General features: G+C 42.6%; 1 protein-coding gene across 1 annotated transcript in view; it reads right to left on the bottom strand.

The window, feature by feature from the left end:
- The window catches only part of retm (real-time), a 615,997-nt gene extending 595,794 nt beyond the window's left edge, over positions 1-20,203 (bottom strand). The window contains exon 1 of the mRNA XM_067141962.2: positions 20,020-20,203. Within this exon, the coding sequence (XP_066998063.2) occupies positions 20,020-20,082 (63 nt within the window). The 5' untranslated portion in view covers positions 20,083-20,203. The remainder of the gene's footprint in view (positions 1-20,019) is intronic.
- Positions 20,204-21,727: the final 1,524 nt, after the last annotated feature.

The following is a 21,727-nucleotide window of genomic DNA, read 5'->3' as shown; positions in this document are numbered from 1 at the left end:
GAAAAGCGCGCCCATAATCTTGTATCTTTCCTATTCGTACAAACATACTGAACAAGCGTAATAAAAAAATAAAGGGTTCCTGGACATGTTAGTATCTAGTGAAATGTCCCCTAGCCTTTATAACTGCCGGACATCGTCAACCCAAATAATACACTAAATTCTTGCACATGTCCGGGCTGATTTTCTGCCATTCCTGAAGAACCGCCCTTTTAAGTTCCTCTTTCGTAAGCATACGTTGCCTACGGATATTCCTCTTCAACGTAGCCCAATGATGGTCGATGGGATTTAAATCCGGAGACTGGGGAGATGTTCTAAGCTGATTAGGAATGTTCCAGATCAACCAGGTCTTATTAATGTCAACAGTGTGTTTTGGGTCATTATTATATTGGAAGATATAAACAGGTGGCATACCCATTTTTTCGGCACTCTGCTTCACATTTGCCCTCAGGATTGCATTATAGCCCTCCTTGTTCATTATTCCGTCAATGAAATGTATGTTACCTACACGTCATGCTGGCGTACAGCCCCAAAGCATTACAGACCCACCACCGTATTTTACAGTTGGTGGTGTATATGCCACATCGTTGTCCGTACCAATTGTTCTCCATATTCTGTGGATGCCATCTGACCCGAAAAGGTTTATTTTTGTCTCATCAGACCAGATAACATCATTCTCGAATTCATTCTCCTTATTTATATGCTCCTTAGTGAATATCAGTCTAAGCCATCTGTTTTTTTCTACTTGCGTATGGCCTATTCCGAGGAATTATTCCATAGTACCCATGCCGATACAGGATCCGACGGATCGTGGAGTTGCTAATCTTCTTTCCAATTCGTTCCTCCGTGAGTTGCCTAAAGACTGGTGCACTTAATTTGGAATCTGATTTTATTTCTTTGCTATTTGCTTTACGTCGCACCGACACAGACAAGTCTAATGGCGACGATGGGATAGGAAAGGCCTAGGAATGGGAAGGAAGCCGCCGTGGCCTTAGTTAAGGTACAGCCCCAGCATTTGCCTGGTGTGAAAATGGGAAACCACGGAAAGCCATCTTCAGGGCTGCCAACAGTACCGGTACCGGGAAAGCTGTGACTGCTTCTCTTTAAATTGTGCTTTTCGTCTGATATCCCCGAAGAGATTCTGGAAAGTGCAACCAGAACATTCTCCTTCAGGCCACACTCCGAAGATACTAGAACTTCATCAGCAGGTATTTAAAAGCAGGCTCGCCGCAAACAAGAGTAGTGTTGAGAGAGAGTGTTGTCCTTGAGTAGTGTCCGAGAGGAGTATTGTGTAGTTGTTGAGTTGGTGTTGTGTTACTGTCTTGCTGAGTGATATGTGTTGAGTAGTTCAGTGAGTGGAGCAGTCACGTAAGTTGACTACAAGACTTATTGGTATTGTTCTGGAGACGAGCCAAGTGTTCAGCAATTGTGCGTTGTGATAGCGAACCCGTCTGAATGAAGCTGCTGAGTGGCGTGCCAGGTGCGTGCGAAGCCAAGTGAAACGTGAGACCTGTCAGTCAACATTAAGGAAGGATCGCCCGTTCCAGCTGAATATTAGCCAGCTGGAGACCCACTGTGAGGACTACAGACTTTGTAGATAGGCAATAATTAGTGAAATGCTGTCATTCATTATCAGGTATAATTGTGTGTAGGTGTGTGCGTACTGCCTGGGTCATCTTAGATTAAATTAGATCAATAAAACAGTCAGTGTTTTATTCGTAACAAAAGTGGTGTAAGAAGTCAGAACAGACTCATGTGTGACACGATTGTAATCAGCAAGAATCAGCGGACCAGATAGTGCAGGTTTCGACCGCTGTCGACAGCATTCCAGAACATCTACGTATAGTGAGTGAGTGCACACACTTATCAATCTTTAGACGAGCTAAGTCGCTCAAACTGTTAAGGCGCTGGTTTTCTGAGTCCAAGTTGGGACGTTCGATCCTGGCTCAGTCCGGTGTATATGAAGGTGCTCAAATACGTCCGCCCCGTGTTGGTAGATTTACCGGCACGTATGGAACTCCTGAAGGACAACATTCCGCCACCTCAGCCACTCAAAAACCCGTAAAAGTAATTAGTGGGACGTAAAACCATTATTATTATTATTATTATTATTATTATTATTATTATTAATGACCGGCTCCATGGCTAAATGGTTAGCGTTCTGGCCTTTGATGACACAGGTCCCGGGTTCGGTTTCCAGCAGGGGCAAGGAGCAGGAGCCTGGGAAGAAGCCGGGGCCAGCCAAACCTCAAGATCCATCGCGGGAGCCGGAGCTGCATAAGGTAAAGCATTGCATGAAGGTAAGACATGATTATTTTCATACAATCAAACATACAACATTGTATAGCGGCCTCTAGGGTACTTATAAGAAGTATCCAGAAATGTGGGTTTTCGGTCGCCTTGATACAAGAACCCTGGCTTAGACAGGGCCATATCATGGGACTAAAATGCGCAGGCTTCACTCTCTTCAGTGGGGTAGCGGAGGAGAAGCCAGGAACAAGTATACTAGTTAAGGATCATAACGCCTGGGCTGTACCGGGCTTCATTACTAGAGACCTAGTAGCAGTCCTGGTGAGATATGAAGAGGGCGGACAGGATTTGGTTGTCTGCTCTGCATATTTCCCAGGAGACTCTGAATCTTCACCCCCGCCGGAAGAGTTCAAGAGACTGGTGATATAATGTAGGAAACAAGGCCCTCATAGTAGGATGTGACGCCAATGCTCACCACAGCATTTGGGGAAGCAAACATACAAACCGAAGGAGGGAGAATTTCATAGAATTTCTACGTACAACCGATCTTGAGATCATGAACATAGGTGATACCACTGATACCCCACCTTCATCAATAATAGGAGTGAGGGGATCACAGACCTTACCCTGGGTGCCATGGGAATCATACAGGAATTTAAAGACTGGAAACTTTCTTTGGAGCCTTCCTTGTCAGACCACAGACACATTGCGTTTCATGTAGAGGGCTCCTTCGAGATTCCATCTTATAGAAATCCCAGACGAACAGATTGGGCGTATTTTAGGGAGGATGTGAGGAAGGAACTGGAAGGAGGACTCTCAAATATAATTAAGAATAAGGAGGAGCTAGAGCTTATTGTGAGTTTTCTCACACAGACACTAGTTACCTCTGGTAGCCCCCTTCGGTATTTCCTGAAAGAAATGAGTGATTCAAGCTGGGACGAGCCCGACCGGTCTAAAGGCAAGTGACGGCATCTGGTGTCTGGTGTCTCCGTGGATTTTCTGGAAGGCATTCAGGTAGAACGCATTCTGACCGCATCCCGAAGATACTAGAACTACATCAACCGGTATAGCAGGCTCATCGCGAGCAACTGTACTGTTAACAGAGTTGTCGATGAGTTCTTGTCGCTGAGTAGTGTTGGAGAAGAGTGTTGTGTAGTAGCTGAGTTGGTGGTGTGATACAGTCTTGCCGAGTGATATGTGTTAAGTAGTTCAGTATGTGGAGCAGTCACGTAAGTTGATTGTGGGAGTTATCGATCTTGTCTGGAGACGATCGACGTACGAGAAGTCGTTGCGTTATGATCATCAACAGACCTGTGTTCGAACCTATCTTCATGGAGCTGCTGAGTGAAGGATTGTATGAAAAGTGGGCTCAGTGAAATTTACGTCCAAATGGAATGTTGTCTGTTGCTTTCTCGTACTCCGGTCCTGCAGCGCACCTGCGTGTGGCATACCGCTCTGGGAATAAATCCCAAATCCCTGCTTCGCCATCAACTATTTGTTTCGTTTCATTTCATTTCCGGTGTGAATTTTGTGTGGTGCACTGTGGAGTTTATTACAAAGACCAAGAGAAAGCCTCACGTGAACTATGAAGGCTGCTCGTACCGGCAGTACGGCGGTACATCAAACAGCCTTATCACTTGGCGATGTCTTAGGGAGCATCCGTTTCTACTACTTGTTTAACGTCGCACGCACACATCGAAGATTTTCGGCGGTGGAAGGATGGGAAAGGGCTGGGTCGGGAAAGGTAGCGGCCGTGGCTTTAACATCCCTAGCATTTGTCTGGTGTGAAAATGGGAAACCACGGAATACCATCTTCATGGCTTCCGACGGTGGGATTGGAACCCACTATCTCCCGAATGCAAGCTCATAGCTGCACGACCCTAGGGAGTATTGGAACAAGTGTTTCAGGATGCTGAAAAGGAGGGATAGCGAACTGATAAGTGCCACTGAACATTCATCAAGAGACCCGGATGAAGCGTGCCTCGAAGGAGAGAAGAGTTCACATCAGGTGAGCTAATCATTTACATATTTATATTTGTATATACTTACATTTGTTTATGTTGAGGAAGAAATGATCACATGTAAATACAGATTACCAATCTACGTATACTATTACGAAATTGAGGTGGTGTCTACTTGTTTGAGTCATTGAGCATCTTCACAACTCCCAATTTTACATATTTTAACACGGTTGCTAACTTGATTACAGGCAAAGAAAAGAGATCGACAAGAGGACACTCTCACACCAAGGATTAACTCCGAAGAGCTGGGAGATCGACAAAATATGGGATATGAATTCGTTACCGAAATGCCCAGCCAATTTGCTGCCAGGAGAATCCTGTACCAGCACAGACGTACAGCACAAGGCAACCAGAAGGAAACGAAGATTCGTGTGGAAATCGTGTTTGACGAAGAATTGTTAAAAATGACAGACGAAAACGGTTTCCTTTTAAAAAGCTCTATTTCAGGCGAAAGAATTACTTTTGAGCGATGGAAAAGGAAGAGCGACCTTACAGATTTATGACAACTTTTTCATGGACGGAACGTTTAGCAGCTGAAGCAAACAGTTCTGGCAAATTTACATAATTCACGCTGATTTTGGGAGCAGCAACGGAGAGACAAATATACATTCGATCGTGTTTGCTTTGTTGCCGAACAAAAACAAAAGGTACTTGCGAAATACTCTTTTGGGACATCTTAAGGCGGAATTACACTTACTGAGTGCTGGACCGAGTTACTCGTTTTGTTACTCGGCCGAGAGTGGACGAGTGGAAGAGATAGTGGACGAATCAGGTCACTGAGATTAGTTTAAACATGGTTCCACAGCGGAGGAAAATGAGAAAAATTAAGAGTTTTTAAACCCTATTGAAACGTGGTCATACCTGCCATAATAAAAATAATTGAAGATTAAATTAGCAATAATATAAAATGATTATTGACACGATCGTGGCTATTAACAAGAAAGAGTAGAGGAGGAATTTTTAGCGTTGTTTCACTACTCCATTTAGCCATTTTTATTGAATTTTTTTTTTTTTTTTTTTTTTTTTTTTTTTTTTTTGCTAGCGGCTTTACGTCGCACCGACACAGATAGGTCTTATGGCGACGATTTTATTGAATAAATCGAATCAAAGATTGTCAGACAAAACAAGAACACTCCTACATTTAATTGACTTGACTGATCACACCGACGGAATGAAGAGCGAGTGAAGCGTCGAGGTAAGTGGGCATGTGGTGCGGGTACTTATTCGGCCTGGAGATTGGGACACGTTTCTAAACACGGATTCCTTCGAATCACTCGCTCGCTACTAGGCCGAGTACTGGCTGTAGTTATCAAATTAGCTGAGCACTCGGCCGGATTCACTGTCTCAGTCCAACACTCGGTAGGTGTAATTCCGCCCCTATAACTGCCAGGAAGCCTAAGACAGTAAATGTAGATTTTGAAGCTACGGGCATTTCAGCTGTCAAGAAGTGTTTCCTTCCGTCGCAGAGAATGGCAGCTACTTCCATGTGAAGAAATGTCTATGGCCGAAGGAATTCATCATCACATTGAAATATGACCAGCGTTTTTTCTTGAACCTGAGGACATAACAGATGATTGGTTAGATATTCAATCGCCAAGCGAATTGGCCATGCGGTTAGGAGCGCCCAGCTGTAATCTTGCATTCCGGAGATAGCGGATTCGAACCCAAAAGTCGGCAGCCCTGAAGATGTTTTTCCGTGTTTTCCCATTTTCACACCAAGCATGTGTGTTGAGGCTGTACCTTAATTAAGGCCATGACCGCTTCCTTCCCACTCCTAGCTCTTTTCTGCCCCATCGCCACCATAAGACCTATCTGTGTCGGTGCGACGTAAAGCAACTAGCAAAAAAAAAAAAATCTGAAAGTACGGCGTATTCTGAAATAAAATGTGAATGACCGAGTTTGAAGAAAATAATGACGGAGATTTTATAAACTGATTTTTAACACGCCTAAATGTAGCTAGTCCAAAACCGAGGAAAAATGCTATGGGAATCAAAATAAATGAAAGTCTCCAGCCTATTTTCCAGTCAATCGACCGGGTCAGGAATGAAGTCCTTGACTTCATAAAGGAGTAATCAAGGTCAGCTAACTACGGAAGAGCATGCGGGACAAAATTTGACCGGATATTTAACAGAGTGGAACTTTCACGACACCGAGTGAAGTGTCTGGTGCGTGCGAAGCCAAGAGATATGTGAGACCTGTCGATCACGATTTCGGAATGATTGCCCGTTCCAAGTAAATACCAGCCAGCCGGAGACCCGCTGTGATGGCAGACTTTTGTAAATAGCCACTAATTAGTGTAAGGGTTGTCTGGTTGTACGTAAATTAACAACATTGTAATAAATAGTTCATAATAATAATGTTATTTGCTTTACGTCCCACTAACTACATTTTAAGGTCTTCGGAGACGCCGAGGTGCCGGAATTTAGTCCCGCAGGTGTTCTTTTACGTTCCAGTAAATCTACCGATACGGGGCTGTCGTATTTGAGCACCTTCAAATACCACCGGACTGAGCCAGGATCGAACCTGCCAAGTTGGGGTTAGAAGGCCAGCGCCTTAACCGTCTGAGCTACTCAGCCCGGCAATAAATAGTTGAAAATGGGAAATAGTATTTTATTACATCCTCTACATGAAGATGGGCATGCCAGAAAATTAAATGAGAATTAAGAAAATAATTCGTGTAAGGATAGTTGCCGTTTTGAATTCTCACGAAAGACCAAATTTATACTATATAAAAATAATTCTCCCCCCTCTGGGGAAAAATTCAGGTTTTAAAGGTCTAAGAGATGTCAAGGTATCGTAATTCTATCCCGAAAAAGTGTTTTAACGTGCTAGAAGTCAAAGAAAAGGAGTAGTCGCATTTCAGGACCGTCCAGGACTTCAAAGCTTAACCAAACATTGATAATCATTCAACACGGTAACTCTGTGAACGCAAGCCATGGGAGCAGGATATGGGTCACATCTCGCTAAGTCGATCTCAGTCACTGTTCTTCCGAAGATAGCGGGTTAGATCCCGTTTGAGATCCTGAAAACCATGCATGGGCATTTACAGGTTCACGAACTACAAATGGCTTTTGACCGTCGCGCAAACTACAAAAGATGGCACTGTGCGAGGTCAGTGTCCATTCGTCTTTCACTAGTTTGTACCCTAAACGTGAATAATAGTCAATGGTAGGCAGCGGTGCAGTTCCAGTTGGAAAATCGTCATGGCACGTTTAAGCTAACGAAATTAACGCCTAAACTCAAATTTGATGATGAATGGGAAGAAGAGTTTTTCTGCGTTCACAAAGGAGGCAATGCCCTTTGCCTTTCATGTTCATAGGTGTTAATGGGTTTCTAGGAAAGCAACTAGTGCAGACAATATTTGACCAACCAACATTTCAGGTGCCCGTAAGAATGTATAAATTAGGTATTATTATTAAAACTGGATTTGCAGGTAGAATTAATGTAAGTGCAAAATTATATACTCTATGCCTTTGCTGGCAGGACCTAGTGTTTACAATGTACTATGTCTTCTGGTATAGGCTAGAGCAATTTTGTTACTTTCATAGATCTGTCTCCGTCTTATCCTTGGCTTTGACAATATGAAAGTGACTGAAGTATGAGCGATGCTAGTAATGCCAATCCTTATGCAGCCTGTCCCTGCTATGAATGGTGTAAAAGTGTTGCTCATAGGGTCAGTTGGTGTATGCATTTCAGTGGGCTTGGCAGACTGATATGTAATAGCAACTCTGGCTCGGTAAGGAAAGCAACGGGAAACTACCTCACTCCTCATTTCCCTAGTACGCCTCTTCAGTGATGCCTAGGCCATCTATGACAGCTGATGGCAGAGCTGTTGAGGATCCCACCAGCGGCATCGCTGACGGACTGAACATACATACATACAAAATTATATGGTTTTTAAAACATAAATGTATAGTAACTCGACGTGTATAGCCTATTCAATTACATTTGTCAGTTTCTAAGCATATGATGTTAAGATTATTTGCAGCTAAAATGTTGGCTATGTTTGCTTCAGTTTATTTGCGTGAGCAACTGTTTTCACATCTGAAATATGCCAAATCAAAATCAGGTTTGGCTGACTAGCATACTCTGGTGCAGCTGAAAAGAACTTTATTTGAAATAACCCACTGTAAAATAAATTAACTTGAACAATATTTGCTTTACGTCGCACTGACACAGACAGTTCTAATGACGACGATGGAATAGAAAAAGTTAGGGTAGGGAAGGAAGCGACCGTCGCCTCAATAATGATACAGCCCCAGTATCTGTCTGGTGTGAAAACGGAAAACCAGAGAAAACTGGGAATGTAATTAACTTTTTTTTACTAGTTGCTTTACGTCGCACCGACACAGATAGGTCTTATGGCGACGATTGGAGAGGGAAGGGCTAGGAGTGAGAAGGAAGCGGCCGTGGCCTTACGGTACAGCCCCAGCATTTGCCTAGTGTGAAAATGGGAAACCACGGAAAAACACCTTCAGGGCTGCCGACAGTGGGGTTCGAACCTACTGTCTCCCAAATACTGGATACTGTAATTAACAGTAAAATCTTGTAATGCAACATAGATAGTTCAAAAAAATTAGCAGAACATGTTTTGTATCGTCTGGTATGTGAACGTTAATTTGGTAGATGGGGTTCTAATGGTCGTACAGCATACCTTGAGACCTTAGCTACTCAGGGTATATCAAATCGAAGTTAGACTCCATCTGTAGGCGTAGCCATGCATTAAAATGTCAAGTGAACCTTCAAAACAAAGTGAAAAGCGGAGCGTCCGTGTGTCGTTGTGAGGTACACAGACTACTGCGGTAATTTGGACACGTTGTTCGTCAACCAGCACATCCCATGAGACATCTTAACGAGGTTCAAGTCGCAAGGGCGTTCACATTGATCCAGGAAGGGTGGACTTTTCGTCGTGTTACTGTGGATCTCAATGTCTCTCCGTCAGTTATTCAACGCTTGTGGAATCGCTACAGTGAGACAGGCCAGTTCACAAGGAGGGTTGGACAAGGTCGTGGGCGCATGACAACCCCACAGAATGACCGATATCTGACCATCTGTGCGTTGCGGCGTCGTTCAGCAACTGCCAGAGAACTGCAACAAGACCTCAGGAGGGTCATTGGAGTCACGGTATCTAACCAGACAGTAAGGAACAAGAAGTGTCCTTACGACCCAGACGTTCTGTTCGAGTGCCCCGTTTAACGCAGCAACATCGCGCAGCTCGCCTTCTGTTTGCCCGTACCCACGTCAACTGGCAACTTCGCCAATGGAGACTTGTGTTGTTCACAGACGAGTCCAGATTTCCCCTAATACGGCGTGACGGACGTCAACGTGTATAGGGACGCCGTGGTGAGCAGTACATGCCAAATGTTGTCAAGGAAGGCTACCGATTCGGACAAGGTTCTGTGATGGTGTGTGGTGGCATCAGTATTGATGGCCGAACGGATCATGTCGTCGTCCGTGGTAATCTAACCGCTGCGAGGCACATCGAGCAGATACTGCTACAGCATGTGGTGGTTGCTGCATACGGTGTTGGACCTGAATTCATACTCATGCACGACAATGCCAGGGCTCATGTAGCGCGCATCACCAGAGCTGTCTTGCGAGGACTGGGCATTCAAGAGAAGGAATGGCCAGCAGTGAGTCCCGACCTTAATCCTATCGAGCATGTGTGGGATAGGCTTGACCGAAGTATTCGTGGGCGTCCTGTTCCACCAGAGACTCTCCTAGACCTTGAACAGGCTCTCATTGAAGAATGGAACCTGATACCGCAACGTGACCTCCGTCGACTTATACGGAGCATGCCACGTAGGCGCCAAGCTGTGATAAATGCTCGTGGAGGACATACACCATACTGAAGCTCTCTAACTGTGATAAAAATCCACCCTGGAGGACTGTTATCACTTTGTTTTCGCCCCTATTTAAACATTGCCATTTGTTTTCGAAAAATGAACGCGAATCCATCGATGTTCTTCTGTATACTTCAACGGTAAAGAATACAGGTTTCGTTGGTAATATACATGGGTGTGCGGTACTGTTTTGTGGAGAATGACATACGATCAAAAACATGTTCCCCTAGTTTTTTTTAACTGTATTTGTTTACTACAGTCTAAAGCACATAACTTACAAACTGTGACTAGTATTTGTCTAAGAAACACCAACCACCACTTTACTCATGGCCCGTTTGTCTCTCCATCTACCGACTCGTTCTGAACTACGTGGTGTTTGATGGCTTTGCGAGTTGTTTATCAAGTGATTAGGGGTTTGCATATACATCTCCTAAACAAACGTCTAAACTGTTTAACACACGCTGCTACATGCAATACTATACAATACGTTACCTGAGAGGTTCTGTTCAAAAGAACACAAGAACGTGATGAACAGCAGAGGTATTTAGCCTTCAAACTGAAACTGCGGTATGACAGCCTCAGAGAAAGTTGAGTAGCTGCTCAGAGGGAGAGGAAACTGAAGGTGAAACTGAACAGGTACCGTCATGTAATGCACCGGAACTGGCATATAGTCTCCGAACAAGTCCTAAACCTGTTCGACGCGGATAGCCACGTGCACTGGAGTACCTCACTAACCAATGTCTATTCATCTTTTTAATCGAAGCTCAATAAATGCCTCCATATTTACGACGCCATTTAATGGCTAATACGTTTTTGCTGAGAAATGCTACGGTAACACAGTTTCTTCTTTTAAATAAATTGAAACAACTTCAACGCTGTGACATATAGCGCAAAGGACGCATTCAAAGGATTCCACAGTTGGCGAGGTAGTTATAGATATTTAAAACATATACTGCCCGTTTTACTGTGAGAAATATTAGTCCCCGGATTATGCTTTCTTTATGAACTGTCTCCCTGTCAAATACCATTGTATTATTTACCCAATTTAACAGGCAAAGAAACTACTCTAAATAACAAAGTAATGACATTTCTACACTCTGCGTGGCCATAATTTTTCCACATCTACAGTGACAGTCAAAATTTTTCGGACAGAATAATCTATACATGTAATACCCCTGTTATTAAAGAAAGAACAGGTAATACATTCGAAATTTCTAAACTCTAAATTTAATGCACTTCGTAGGTACTGGAATTATCCAATTGTGATTTGTAGATGAGTTTACAAAGTAATAATGTCTTTTACTTTTTGAGGTACGAAAATTTGCTGGTCAATATTTTTCGGACAGGAGATGTTTAGCTGCTAAAGGTATGCTTTGCACTTGTTATGCGCTGTGCAGGCAGGTCCCAGTCAGTGCCTTCCTCATGCAAAAAGCAGACGCAACGATTCATGAGTGAAATGGAACACAGATTTGATCAAAGGCAATTAGTAATATTCCATCATAAAAATGGGAAAACATGTCGACAAATCGAAGATTGGCTGAACATGAAGAAAACTACTGTGAATGATATTATCTGCCGATACAAATTGCAAGACAGAATTGAAACTTTGCCACAGACAAGTCGCCCGAGGGTCCCTACTAGGAGAGAAGAGAGGGCAGCAGTAAGAAAAGTGAAAAGAAATCGACGTCTTACTACAACCAATATTGCTGCTGCAGCTGAGAACGAGTTTGGAAAGAAGATCAGTGCAGGTACAATCCGGAGGTGATTATCACGCGCGAACTGCAAGAAGGAAGCCCTATACCAACAAAATAAATAGGATCAAGCGACAACGATTTGCTGAGGAGCATCTTACCAAAGACATGAATTCTGCGATGAATCGAAATTCAACGTTTCTGGCTCAGATGGGCGCATCATAGTTTTGGAGACAGCCCAATGAAAAGTATAAAGAAAGAAATATGAAGGCAACGGCAAAACATGGAGGGGGACATGTTATGGTGTGGGGCTGTATGACGGCTCAAGTAGTTTGTGAGCTGGTTGTAATGGACAGAAACATGGACCACCACCAGTATCTTCAGATTTTAAAAAAAGTCTACCTGAAGAAAAGTGCAGAAAATATGGGAGTTGGGGACTGTTTTAAATTTTATTACGACAGTGACCCGGAATAAACGGCCTATAATGTACAGTTATAGTTGTTTCAGAACTGTCCTAAAGTTGTGAATCCTCCCCCCACAAAGCCCTGACATTAACACCACAGAGAATTTATGGGATATGCTGGAAAACAACATCTGGAACCTTCCCATAAATTTCAAAGCTGATGTGAAGAGCCGACTGCAAGAGGACTGGGAAAATGTCCCATTCCACCACAAGAAAACTCGTGGAGAGCATGCCGAGACGCCTGACTGAAGTGCTTCGCAGGAAGAAAAGAATCACGAAGTATTAATATTCCTACATAGACTCCATCCTTCATATTTTACTTGTACTTGCATTTTTGTCCGACTATTTATGAACAGGCAATTTTTGTATTATAATTACATTCACAAATTTCAAATTTGTTGTGTACCATGAAATGAAGTAAGTATTTATTTTTGGTATCTGTATGTGTAACTTTATCTCAGATTCACAAAGTGTTCTACAATCATTACAAACCCCACACTGGACTTTGAAATATAACAGATATATTTATGAACTCCGGCAAATGGCGTGGGAAGCGCGATATTCAGGTATTGTCATGTATTTCATTTGGATTAAAGGACGTGCAGGCATTTTCCACAATGATACAGTCGACCAGCTGTTAAAACAGGCAATAACTGGTGCACCTTTTGATGCTGCTGCTCTTCCGTATAGAGGCTTCTCTCCACTGCTTCATCATCATAATCGAGAAGAATGGTCTCAACTTTGGAAAACAATTCAAAGAGATAAAGGACAGTTCTATGTTTCACATCAAGCAGACCTGCCAACAAAATCCTGGTCCTCCAAACGGAACGCCAACAGGATATATATAACATCTATTATACGTATGCGACTCAATCATGGAAGCTTTAGAAACCACTTAAGTAGCATTGGAGTTATTGACTCCATTGCGATAATCAGTCAATTCAAGATTTAAATAAAATTTTCTTCGCGCGTGACCTCTATCAAGAAAAACGGCAATAGTTTTTCAACAGTTTGAGTGTGTTGGGATTCAAGTTCCCGATAAGCATACAGTGTTTACTTACATTGAACAACCAATACGTTTATAACGCCATTGCTTCTTTTCTAAGGCAGCCTAAGTGTAAATTTTGTTCAAAATTATTAAGTCTGTTACAATGAGTAATTTTATACGGTTGTGTTTTATTTTACACTTGTAAATCACTTTTGTGAGAAACTTTTCCTTTTTATTTTATGTTACCAGAACGTCACAAGGTCTATTTTTGACAGAAGATTTTAATTTTAACACTGGTTCATAAGTTTTTTTTCAAAGGCATTTATTGTGTGTTTGTCGGTTTTGTTATATCAGCTGTTATACAATTATATATGACTGTAGGCTGCTGGCTCCAAGGCTCCTTGGAGCCCAAAGCCAAATAAAATAATTAAATAAAAATGACTGGTCCTTCAGCATCTAGTAGCTGGAAACACCGTAACATGTATTTAAAAGAAATTGAGAAAACACTCCATAGCTGTAGAACAAGCCAATACATTCGAAATGTTTTGAATGAACTTGCTCAGCAGATGTTTGTGACTGTTCCAACACCTTCAGCGTTTAGATGAGTGATACCTGTGGTTTTCGAATCTCCTGCTTCTCAAATTTCCCAGGAGAGAGTGTATACATATTAGTTGAGTCCTGAGCCCGAATGCTGATTGGATCCTCAACAGATCCGCCATCAGCTGTTGTAGATAACCTAGGTATTGTTAACGAGGTGAATTAGGGGAATTAGGAGCGAAGTGATTTCCCGTTGCATTTCTCACCGAGCCACAAGATGCTGTTGCACATAAGTCTGCCAAGCCCACTTAAATGTATACATCAAACGACCCTATGAGCAACACTTTCACACCAATCATCACAAAGACTGGCTGAAAAAGGAATTCTGCTACAAGTATCGCTCATACCTCAGTCACTTACATATCGTCAAATCCAAGGATGAGACCGAGACAGATAAATGGAAGTAACAATTTTGATCCAGCCCATTCCAGGAGAGACAGCAGAGAAGTATCTTATCAGAGACAGATCTGGGCTCTGGACTTAATGTACAACCAACTTCTTTTACGGTTTTCAGAGACGCCGAGGTGCTGGAATTTTGTTTTTGTTTTAGGAATTATTTCATGTGCCAGTAAATATAACGACACGAGGCTGACGTATCTGAACACATTCAATATCAGTGGACTGAGCCGCGATCGAACCCACTAATTTGAGCTCACAAGGGAAGTATCGAAACTTATCTTGTCGGAACCCACCTCTCATTTTGAGGGTTGATTTCAAATGGAATAAAAAGACCACATGTAAGAAATGAGCTGCTCTTTTCCACTTCAACATCCCAAAATCGAAGTTGGAATCCTGGATGTCACAAACCATTGTAGCGCGGTTGGACATCCCTGCGGAAGAGCCGTGCGGTAATAATGAAATGGCATATGGCTTTTAGTGCCAGAAGTGTCCGAGGATAAGTTCGGCTCGCTAGATGCAGGTAATTTGATTTGACTCCCGTAGGTGACCTGCGCGTCGTAATGAGAATGAAATGATGATGAAGACAACACATACACCCAGCCCCCGTGCTAGCGAAATTAACCAATTATGGTTAAAATTCCCGATCCCGTCGGGAATCAAACCCGGGCCCCCCTAGTGACCAAAGGCCAGCACGCTAACCATTTAGCCATGGAGCCGGATAGCCGTGCGGTGAACGAGTGGAATGCCATCAGGTGAGCAGTCGAAGCGGAGTCTCTTGCTGGGTGTATTAAAGACGACAGCTTCTGAGGAATGAAAGTAAGGCAAAAATGACTGGTAGCGATGGAATGTTCGAAACACAAGTCTTTTTGAGACCATGCAAATGAATAAGTACTTCATTGCAACACTGTTCCTCGCATATTTTATGTTTCGTTTCTAGGCAGTATTTAACGGGCACTACCAACTAGGCAGGTCACTCTGCCACGCATTTCCCCGCAAATCAGGAATATTTTACCATGTCCAGGAATAATGGAGATGCGAACTGAAAATGAATGAAAGACTGTCATTTAAGAATAACATCCGTATGGTAAAGTTCAACAATCATGTCTTGACGAGACATCGTAAGCTCCGACAATATGCGGTATAAATATTTCCATTAACGGAAGAACTTGTCCAGAGGTTGGATTTTTTTCAGTGGTACGGGGAGGAATTTGAAGTAACTCGATGGTTTTCCTGGTAGAATGTCCTGAAGACAAGCTGTATCAGTATATGTGGCCCAGGAATCAAGAAGCAGAGCGCAACTGTCCCCTGAATACAGGAAAGCGTCTATAAAACACTGTCATACCTATCCATTTTCCATTATTCCCGAATTTGTAGGTGTGACAATAATAGTATCAGCTTTAAATATTATTTTTTTTCAAAACTACTGGGCCGCAGATTCCTGCAACACAATAAATAATTTCGGCAACACGTAACCGTCCATGCTGATCGTAGTCGTTATAGTAGTTTATGACCGAGCTCGATAGCTGCAGTCGCTTAAGTGCGGCCAGTATCCAGTATTCGGGAGATCGTGGGTTCGAACCCCACTGTCGGCAGCCCTGAAGATGGTTTTCCGTGGTTTCCCATTTTCACACCAGGCAAATGCTGGGGCTGTACCTTAATTAAGGCCACGGCTGCTTCCTTCCCACTCCTAGCCCCTTCCTCCTTCATCGTCGCCAAAAGACCTATCCGTGTCGGTGCGACGTAAAGCAAATAATAATAATAGTAGTTTATGAATGAGTTAGTCCACTGACTAATAGATTGTTCTATAGTGTGCGCGTGTCTTCCACCAAGAAAAGGTACGCCCGGTCAGACAAGAATAAAGGTACTGCAAATGTGGGACCTCAGTCTGCAGTGAGAAGTTGGCGAACTGGACGCGCGGTTAGGGTCGCAGAGTTGAGCCTGCATTCGGGAGACGGCGGGTTCAAATCCCACAGCCCTCAAGGTGTTTTTCCGTGGTTTCCCATTTTCACACCAGGAAAATGCTGGGACTGTGCCTCAATTAAGGCCACGGACACTAGATATTTCCCATTCTTGTGTCGCCGAAAATTGTCTATGTGTTAGTGCGACGTTAAACCACTAGAAAGAAAAATCCCTGTCGTATTGTTGGATTCTGAAATGAAAACAGTTTTGCTCAAAAGGGTACTTTACCGAGCTCGATATCTGCAGTCGCTTAAGTGCGGCCAGTATCCAGTATTCGGGAGATAGTAGGTTCGAACCCCACTGTCGGCAGCCCTGAAATTTGGTTCTCCGTGTTTTCCCATTTTCACACCAGGCAAATGCTGGGGCTGCACCTTAATTAAGGCCACGGCCGTTTCCTTCCCACTTCTAGCCCTTTCCTGTCCCATCGTCGCCATAAGACGTATCTGTGTCGTTGCGACGTAAAGCAACTAGCAAAAAAAAAAAAAAAAAAAGTTACTTGACTATTGAACTCACAGGCATGCGTCACTGAGATATGAGCGATGTTATTATGCCATTCCTTATGTAGCTAGTCACTGCTATGAAAGGCGCGAAAACGTCTCTCACAGGGTTGGTTGGTACATGCAATTCGGTGGGCTTAGCAGGCTAGTACGTAATAGCTACTTCTAGCTCTGTGCGAAAAGCAACGGGAAACGGCATCACTCCTAATTTCCCTAGTATGCCTTTTCAGCAATGCCTAGGCCATCTACGAAAGCTGATGGAAGAACTGCCGAGGATCAAACCAGCCTTCGGGTTGAATACACAGCGGGCCTACGTCAGCAGATTCAATCCAGGACACAATAGTCTTCGAATGGTATTAGCTATCACGTAAAAATTTTAGAAATTATCTTACATTTTAATGCATCTAGTCATCAAAAGAAGGTTTTTGGAAAAAAGCTCAGCAGCCGTTCGCAGTAAGAATTCGAAACTACAATATTCATGCATGATAATCGTAAGGCTCGTTGCACTCTACACAACTGAACTAAAACAGCACAAAATTAACAATAATTAAACGTATGTTTTTCAATCCCCTCACTGAGGCCGTTCCCATCAATAATCTGACCTCTTCTGAGATAAATTTACATCTGATAAGAGAGTAATGCTGAACAGACTGCCAGCTGCTTATCTTTACAAGTACTGTATTTACTATAGTTTTACCGACCGATGCATATGAATTGGTTATTGTATCAGGACATCTGAACTTAACGTAACCCGTGGGTCATACGGTTAGAAGAGCTCTTGGGTTGCTAAGACATGCTGTCCAAGGAAATGACTAGCAGGCACTGTAGTGTCGTGACTTCCTTTGCCGTACTGCTTAGCATTCACGAACTCTTCAGTTAAACAGATCCTAACTGTACTCAATAGGCTGAATTTAACTTATTCAGCTGGACTGAGTGACTCAGATGGCCTTCTGACCCCACATTGGCAGGTTCGATCCTGGCTCAGTCCGATGGTATTTGAAAGTGCTCAAATACGTCAGCTTAGTGTTCGGAAGATTTAAAGAACTCGTACGTGACTAAATTCCAGCACCTCGGCGTCTCCGAAAACCGTAAAAGTAGTTTGTGTGACGTAAAGCCAATAAAATTACTATTATTTCAACTTATTCCAGTTTTCAGTCGGGAATCGAAACCAAGACCTTCGGGTAAACGATAGACAACTACACTAACAATTCACAAGGGAGCCGGCGGACAAGCAAGTACTCTCAAGTCAATGGACTACGCTAGCACAGTGTATCCAAGCGCTGACCTATATCACAAGCACCCACTACACCTGGACTTGAAAGACGAGTAGGTTCAAATCCCAACGTCGGCCATCCGTTTGGTGATTTAACAGCTCAGCACCAGATGCTGAGCTGGTGTCTTTCTTCTCGAGGCTATGGGTTGCTTTCTTCCCTCCCGCAGTTCCGTTTAAATGAAAACACACATATCGCAGCAAGAGTTCATCAGACGGAATTCACAAGCACAATAAGTATACAGAGCTGCTGACCACAGTATCCAAGGTCCTATGTCCTGGAGGAACATTCCTTTTCTACACAAAGCACGCAGGAAAAAAGTTACCGAAATATCGCAAGGACGAAACGGATCAATTATTTCTAATTTTCAAGACGAAAGGGACGAGATATACTGAACATTTTTCGCCGGGAGTGCAATTCCTCCTCGCTAAGTCGAGAGAGAAATTTCTTGAATTTCACCCAAGTGATCTGCGTAAGAAACTCATTCATTTCGTCTAGCTCAAAATTACAATGAATATTCAATGTAGACTGCGAATTCTACAGTTCCAATGATTTTTTTTTAGGATTATCCTTACAAAGAAGTTTACAAGAAAACACACTGAAGGAATACGATGAACCAATAATGAAACATTTGACGCTCAAGTCTCAGAAAGGTTTGCTCTTGAGCGCACAGGAATGTTTCACCTTCACATGCTGTTTTCTTGTATGTATAATAGTCTGCGATAATTCAATCGACATACTCATTCCACAAAATTGCATTTCTCCTCTCTTAAAAAATCTATTAATACTACCATGATTCTACTGATGGGAACCACAACATTAAAATAATGAAAAGAAGCAATAGAATTACTATGATGGAGTAAAAGACTGTTGTAGGATAGTAAACATGCAATATATCCTCTTGTATTGAATATTCCCTGAATATTTTCTTCCGTATATATGCAGCACTTAAACAATACCGGTAACTGCCGTAACCGTTGTTAACACAACCCTAAACAAAAACAAACCAGTTAGAGTTACAACGTGAAAACAAAAAATAATCAGTTACGAAATGTCTGAAAAGTTACGTTATTTCATAACCGAAATTGGCTCAAAAAGGAATGTTTTCAAATAAGTTATTTGATGCACATCTCAACATTCAAATAGGAAACATGTCTGTATGACACGGAAACAAAAACAAGTCGGCCCTAATTTATTTTCTTAGTTATAGGTACTCGTCTTTTCAATGTTTTTTTAATTTTTTTATCGGGGACATTTCTAAGTATCGCAAGGAACATTCAGCATATCGGGGTATATACCCTGTTCGGAAGATTCAGGACATACGGTGCTCCACATTTCAGAATTATTGATAGTAGAGTATTAATACAGAAACCATAACCACACAGGTATTATTTTATTACAATTGGCTTTATGCACCGACACAGAGAGGTATTAGGGCGACGATGGCATAGGAGTGAACTTGGCCTCATTCACCGAAATCTACCCATACAAATAAAATATTTCTACTGATAATAGATAAATAAATATGTTATATCCCAGCGACAAACAATGATTAAATAAATCAATCTCAAAATGTACAGTAATTGCTCATGATAACCTTACAACAAATTAAGAACCCACACTTTGAGAAGTCTGTCGAAAGCGATGACTCCGAGGAGGTTTCCCGCCTCCCACCCCACCCCCTCTGGTATTACAACCTGCTAGCCCTAATTTTTCGAGAATAACAAAACTAACTACTATACAAGGTTAGGTGGACAGGGGGTTCTTGGACTATTCGCAGGACACAGTACGCTACGTCCGCTGAAGCTGCAATAATAGGGAAACAAAATTACTGAACACTAGCTATATTCTCTTCTGACGAACGAACTTCTATTGTGAGTTTCCACATGAAAGGTAAATCATGTGAATAACATTTCAAAGTACTTAGGATGATAAAAACTGCCTTCCCACACACCGCAGCACTCCATGTCAACAGTCCCGAACAGCTGGGAGTTGACAACATACATGTCTATAATGAATCATCATATAATTCATTCTACTTACCATCATTACAAGCTCAAACGGGTATTTATAAACCCGAACAGGAGACTGATACTTCTGCACCATCTTTCTTCGTTATTTTCTTTGAAGATTCGCAATTTCATTCACAAAAACTTAAACTTAAAAGCTGCACACGCAGTACCCACGTCCTAGCCCTTCGCGTTACAGCGGAAGACTGACTGGTGCTAGTTCCACCAGCAGGCTACTAGAGAGCACTACCGCTTCTCCAGTTACCCGTGCGCAGCTGCGTATGGTTCACGCGAATTTAATTAATTTTCTGTTCGTCTTCCAAATGTCCTACGATAAAATTTCGTTCATTTATTACCATTGTGGTGTACCATTATGACATTTGATGCGTAATCTACTGGATACAGAGACATATGACAATAGTGGATAACGTCGGGACAGTTATAAGGAATATCTTCACAAGGTCAACGGTCATTAAAAAAGGAAAACCTGTCTTTACATCTGAATTACTGATGGTCATGTTTCCTTTATAAAGTAGTGTCCTTAATGTCCCCAGTTACAATTTAATGTGACAGTTTCCTCACTGGATTAGTTAGGAAGAGGACAGAGGAAACTTAAGACTTCAAAAATGTATTTCCATGAGTGCTGTCGATCAAACGAAATATTTAATCAACCGACCAGCTGTATTCACTCGATCGTTTCAATAATTTTTTTTTTTTTTTTTTTTTTTTTGCTATTTGCTTTACATCGCACCGACACAGATGTGTCTTATGGCGATGATGGGATAGGAAAGGCCTAGGAATTGGAAGGAAGCGGCCTTAATTAATGTACAGCCCCGGCATTTGCCTGGTGTGAAAATAGGAAACCACGGAAAACCATCTTCTGGGCTGCCGACAGTGGGGCTCGAACCCACGATCTCCCGATTACTGGATACTGGCCGCACTTAAGCGACTGCAGCTATCGAGCTCGGTCATTGAATGTAATAGGACAGTAAAATATTGTTTGTTTTTAACTTATTTTTTCGTACATTGCAGTCTTTTCGCCTTAATTATAGAGCAGACAGTTCTAATTTTTTTTGAGCCATTATGTGGAAAGTGCAGATTTCTTACTCTCTAAATCCTTTCCCATAAATATGTGCAATTTATGTTGTGTCCATGTATTCTTCTCCGGTTATCTGTGGATAATATCTGCAAATATTGTGAAATACTCTCTTGTCGATCATTGAAAGCGTAACCAAATCGTTTTAAGCCTTAAATACTCACTAACGTGTTGTCTCAGAGACCTCTCTGAACCGATACGAAAATACGGCGTGAGACCTATGCAGAGGCCTGGCGCAGGTCTTTATAGGCGACTTGCTTGATGTGAGGAAGGGGCCCCCTAAGGGCAACCCATGGAGCAGAAGCAACCATGCTAAGCATTTAGCCATGGATCCACAAAAATCTTCGCAACCATCATCAAAATATATTTGCCTCAGGAGAATTAGAATGGATTAGAACGGACAGAACGGGAAAATTTGTCTTGTTTACCCTCCAAAGAAGGGAAGAAAGCTGAATCTTTGAAGTGTTCGAAGCCGTAGCGTAGCCAGGATCGGCTGATTGGGTGGGGGGGTGCAGGGTGCGAAATCGGAAAAAAATGTGGGGGGGGGGGGTAGAAGGATCATAGGGCTTAACTACTAGTATTTATTTCAAGTGTCCGCCTCTGTGGTGTAGTGGTTAGCGTGATTAGCTGCCACCCCCGGAGGTCC

This window comes from Anabrus simplex, chromosome 2 (assembly GCF_040414725.1).
Source record: "Anabrus simplex isolate iqAnaSimp1 chromosome 2, ASM4041472v1, whole genome shotgun sequence".
In the NCBI taxonomy this organism is placed as follows: Eukaryota; Metazoa; Arthropoda; class Insecta; order Orthoptera; family Tettigoniidae; genus Anabrus; species Anabrus simplex.
This window is presented reverse-complemented; position numbering and strand designations above follow the sequence as displayed.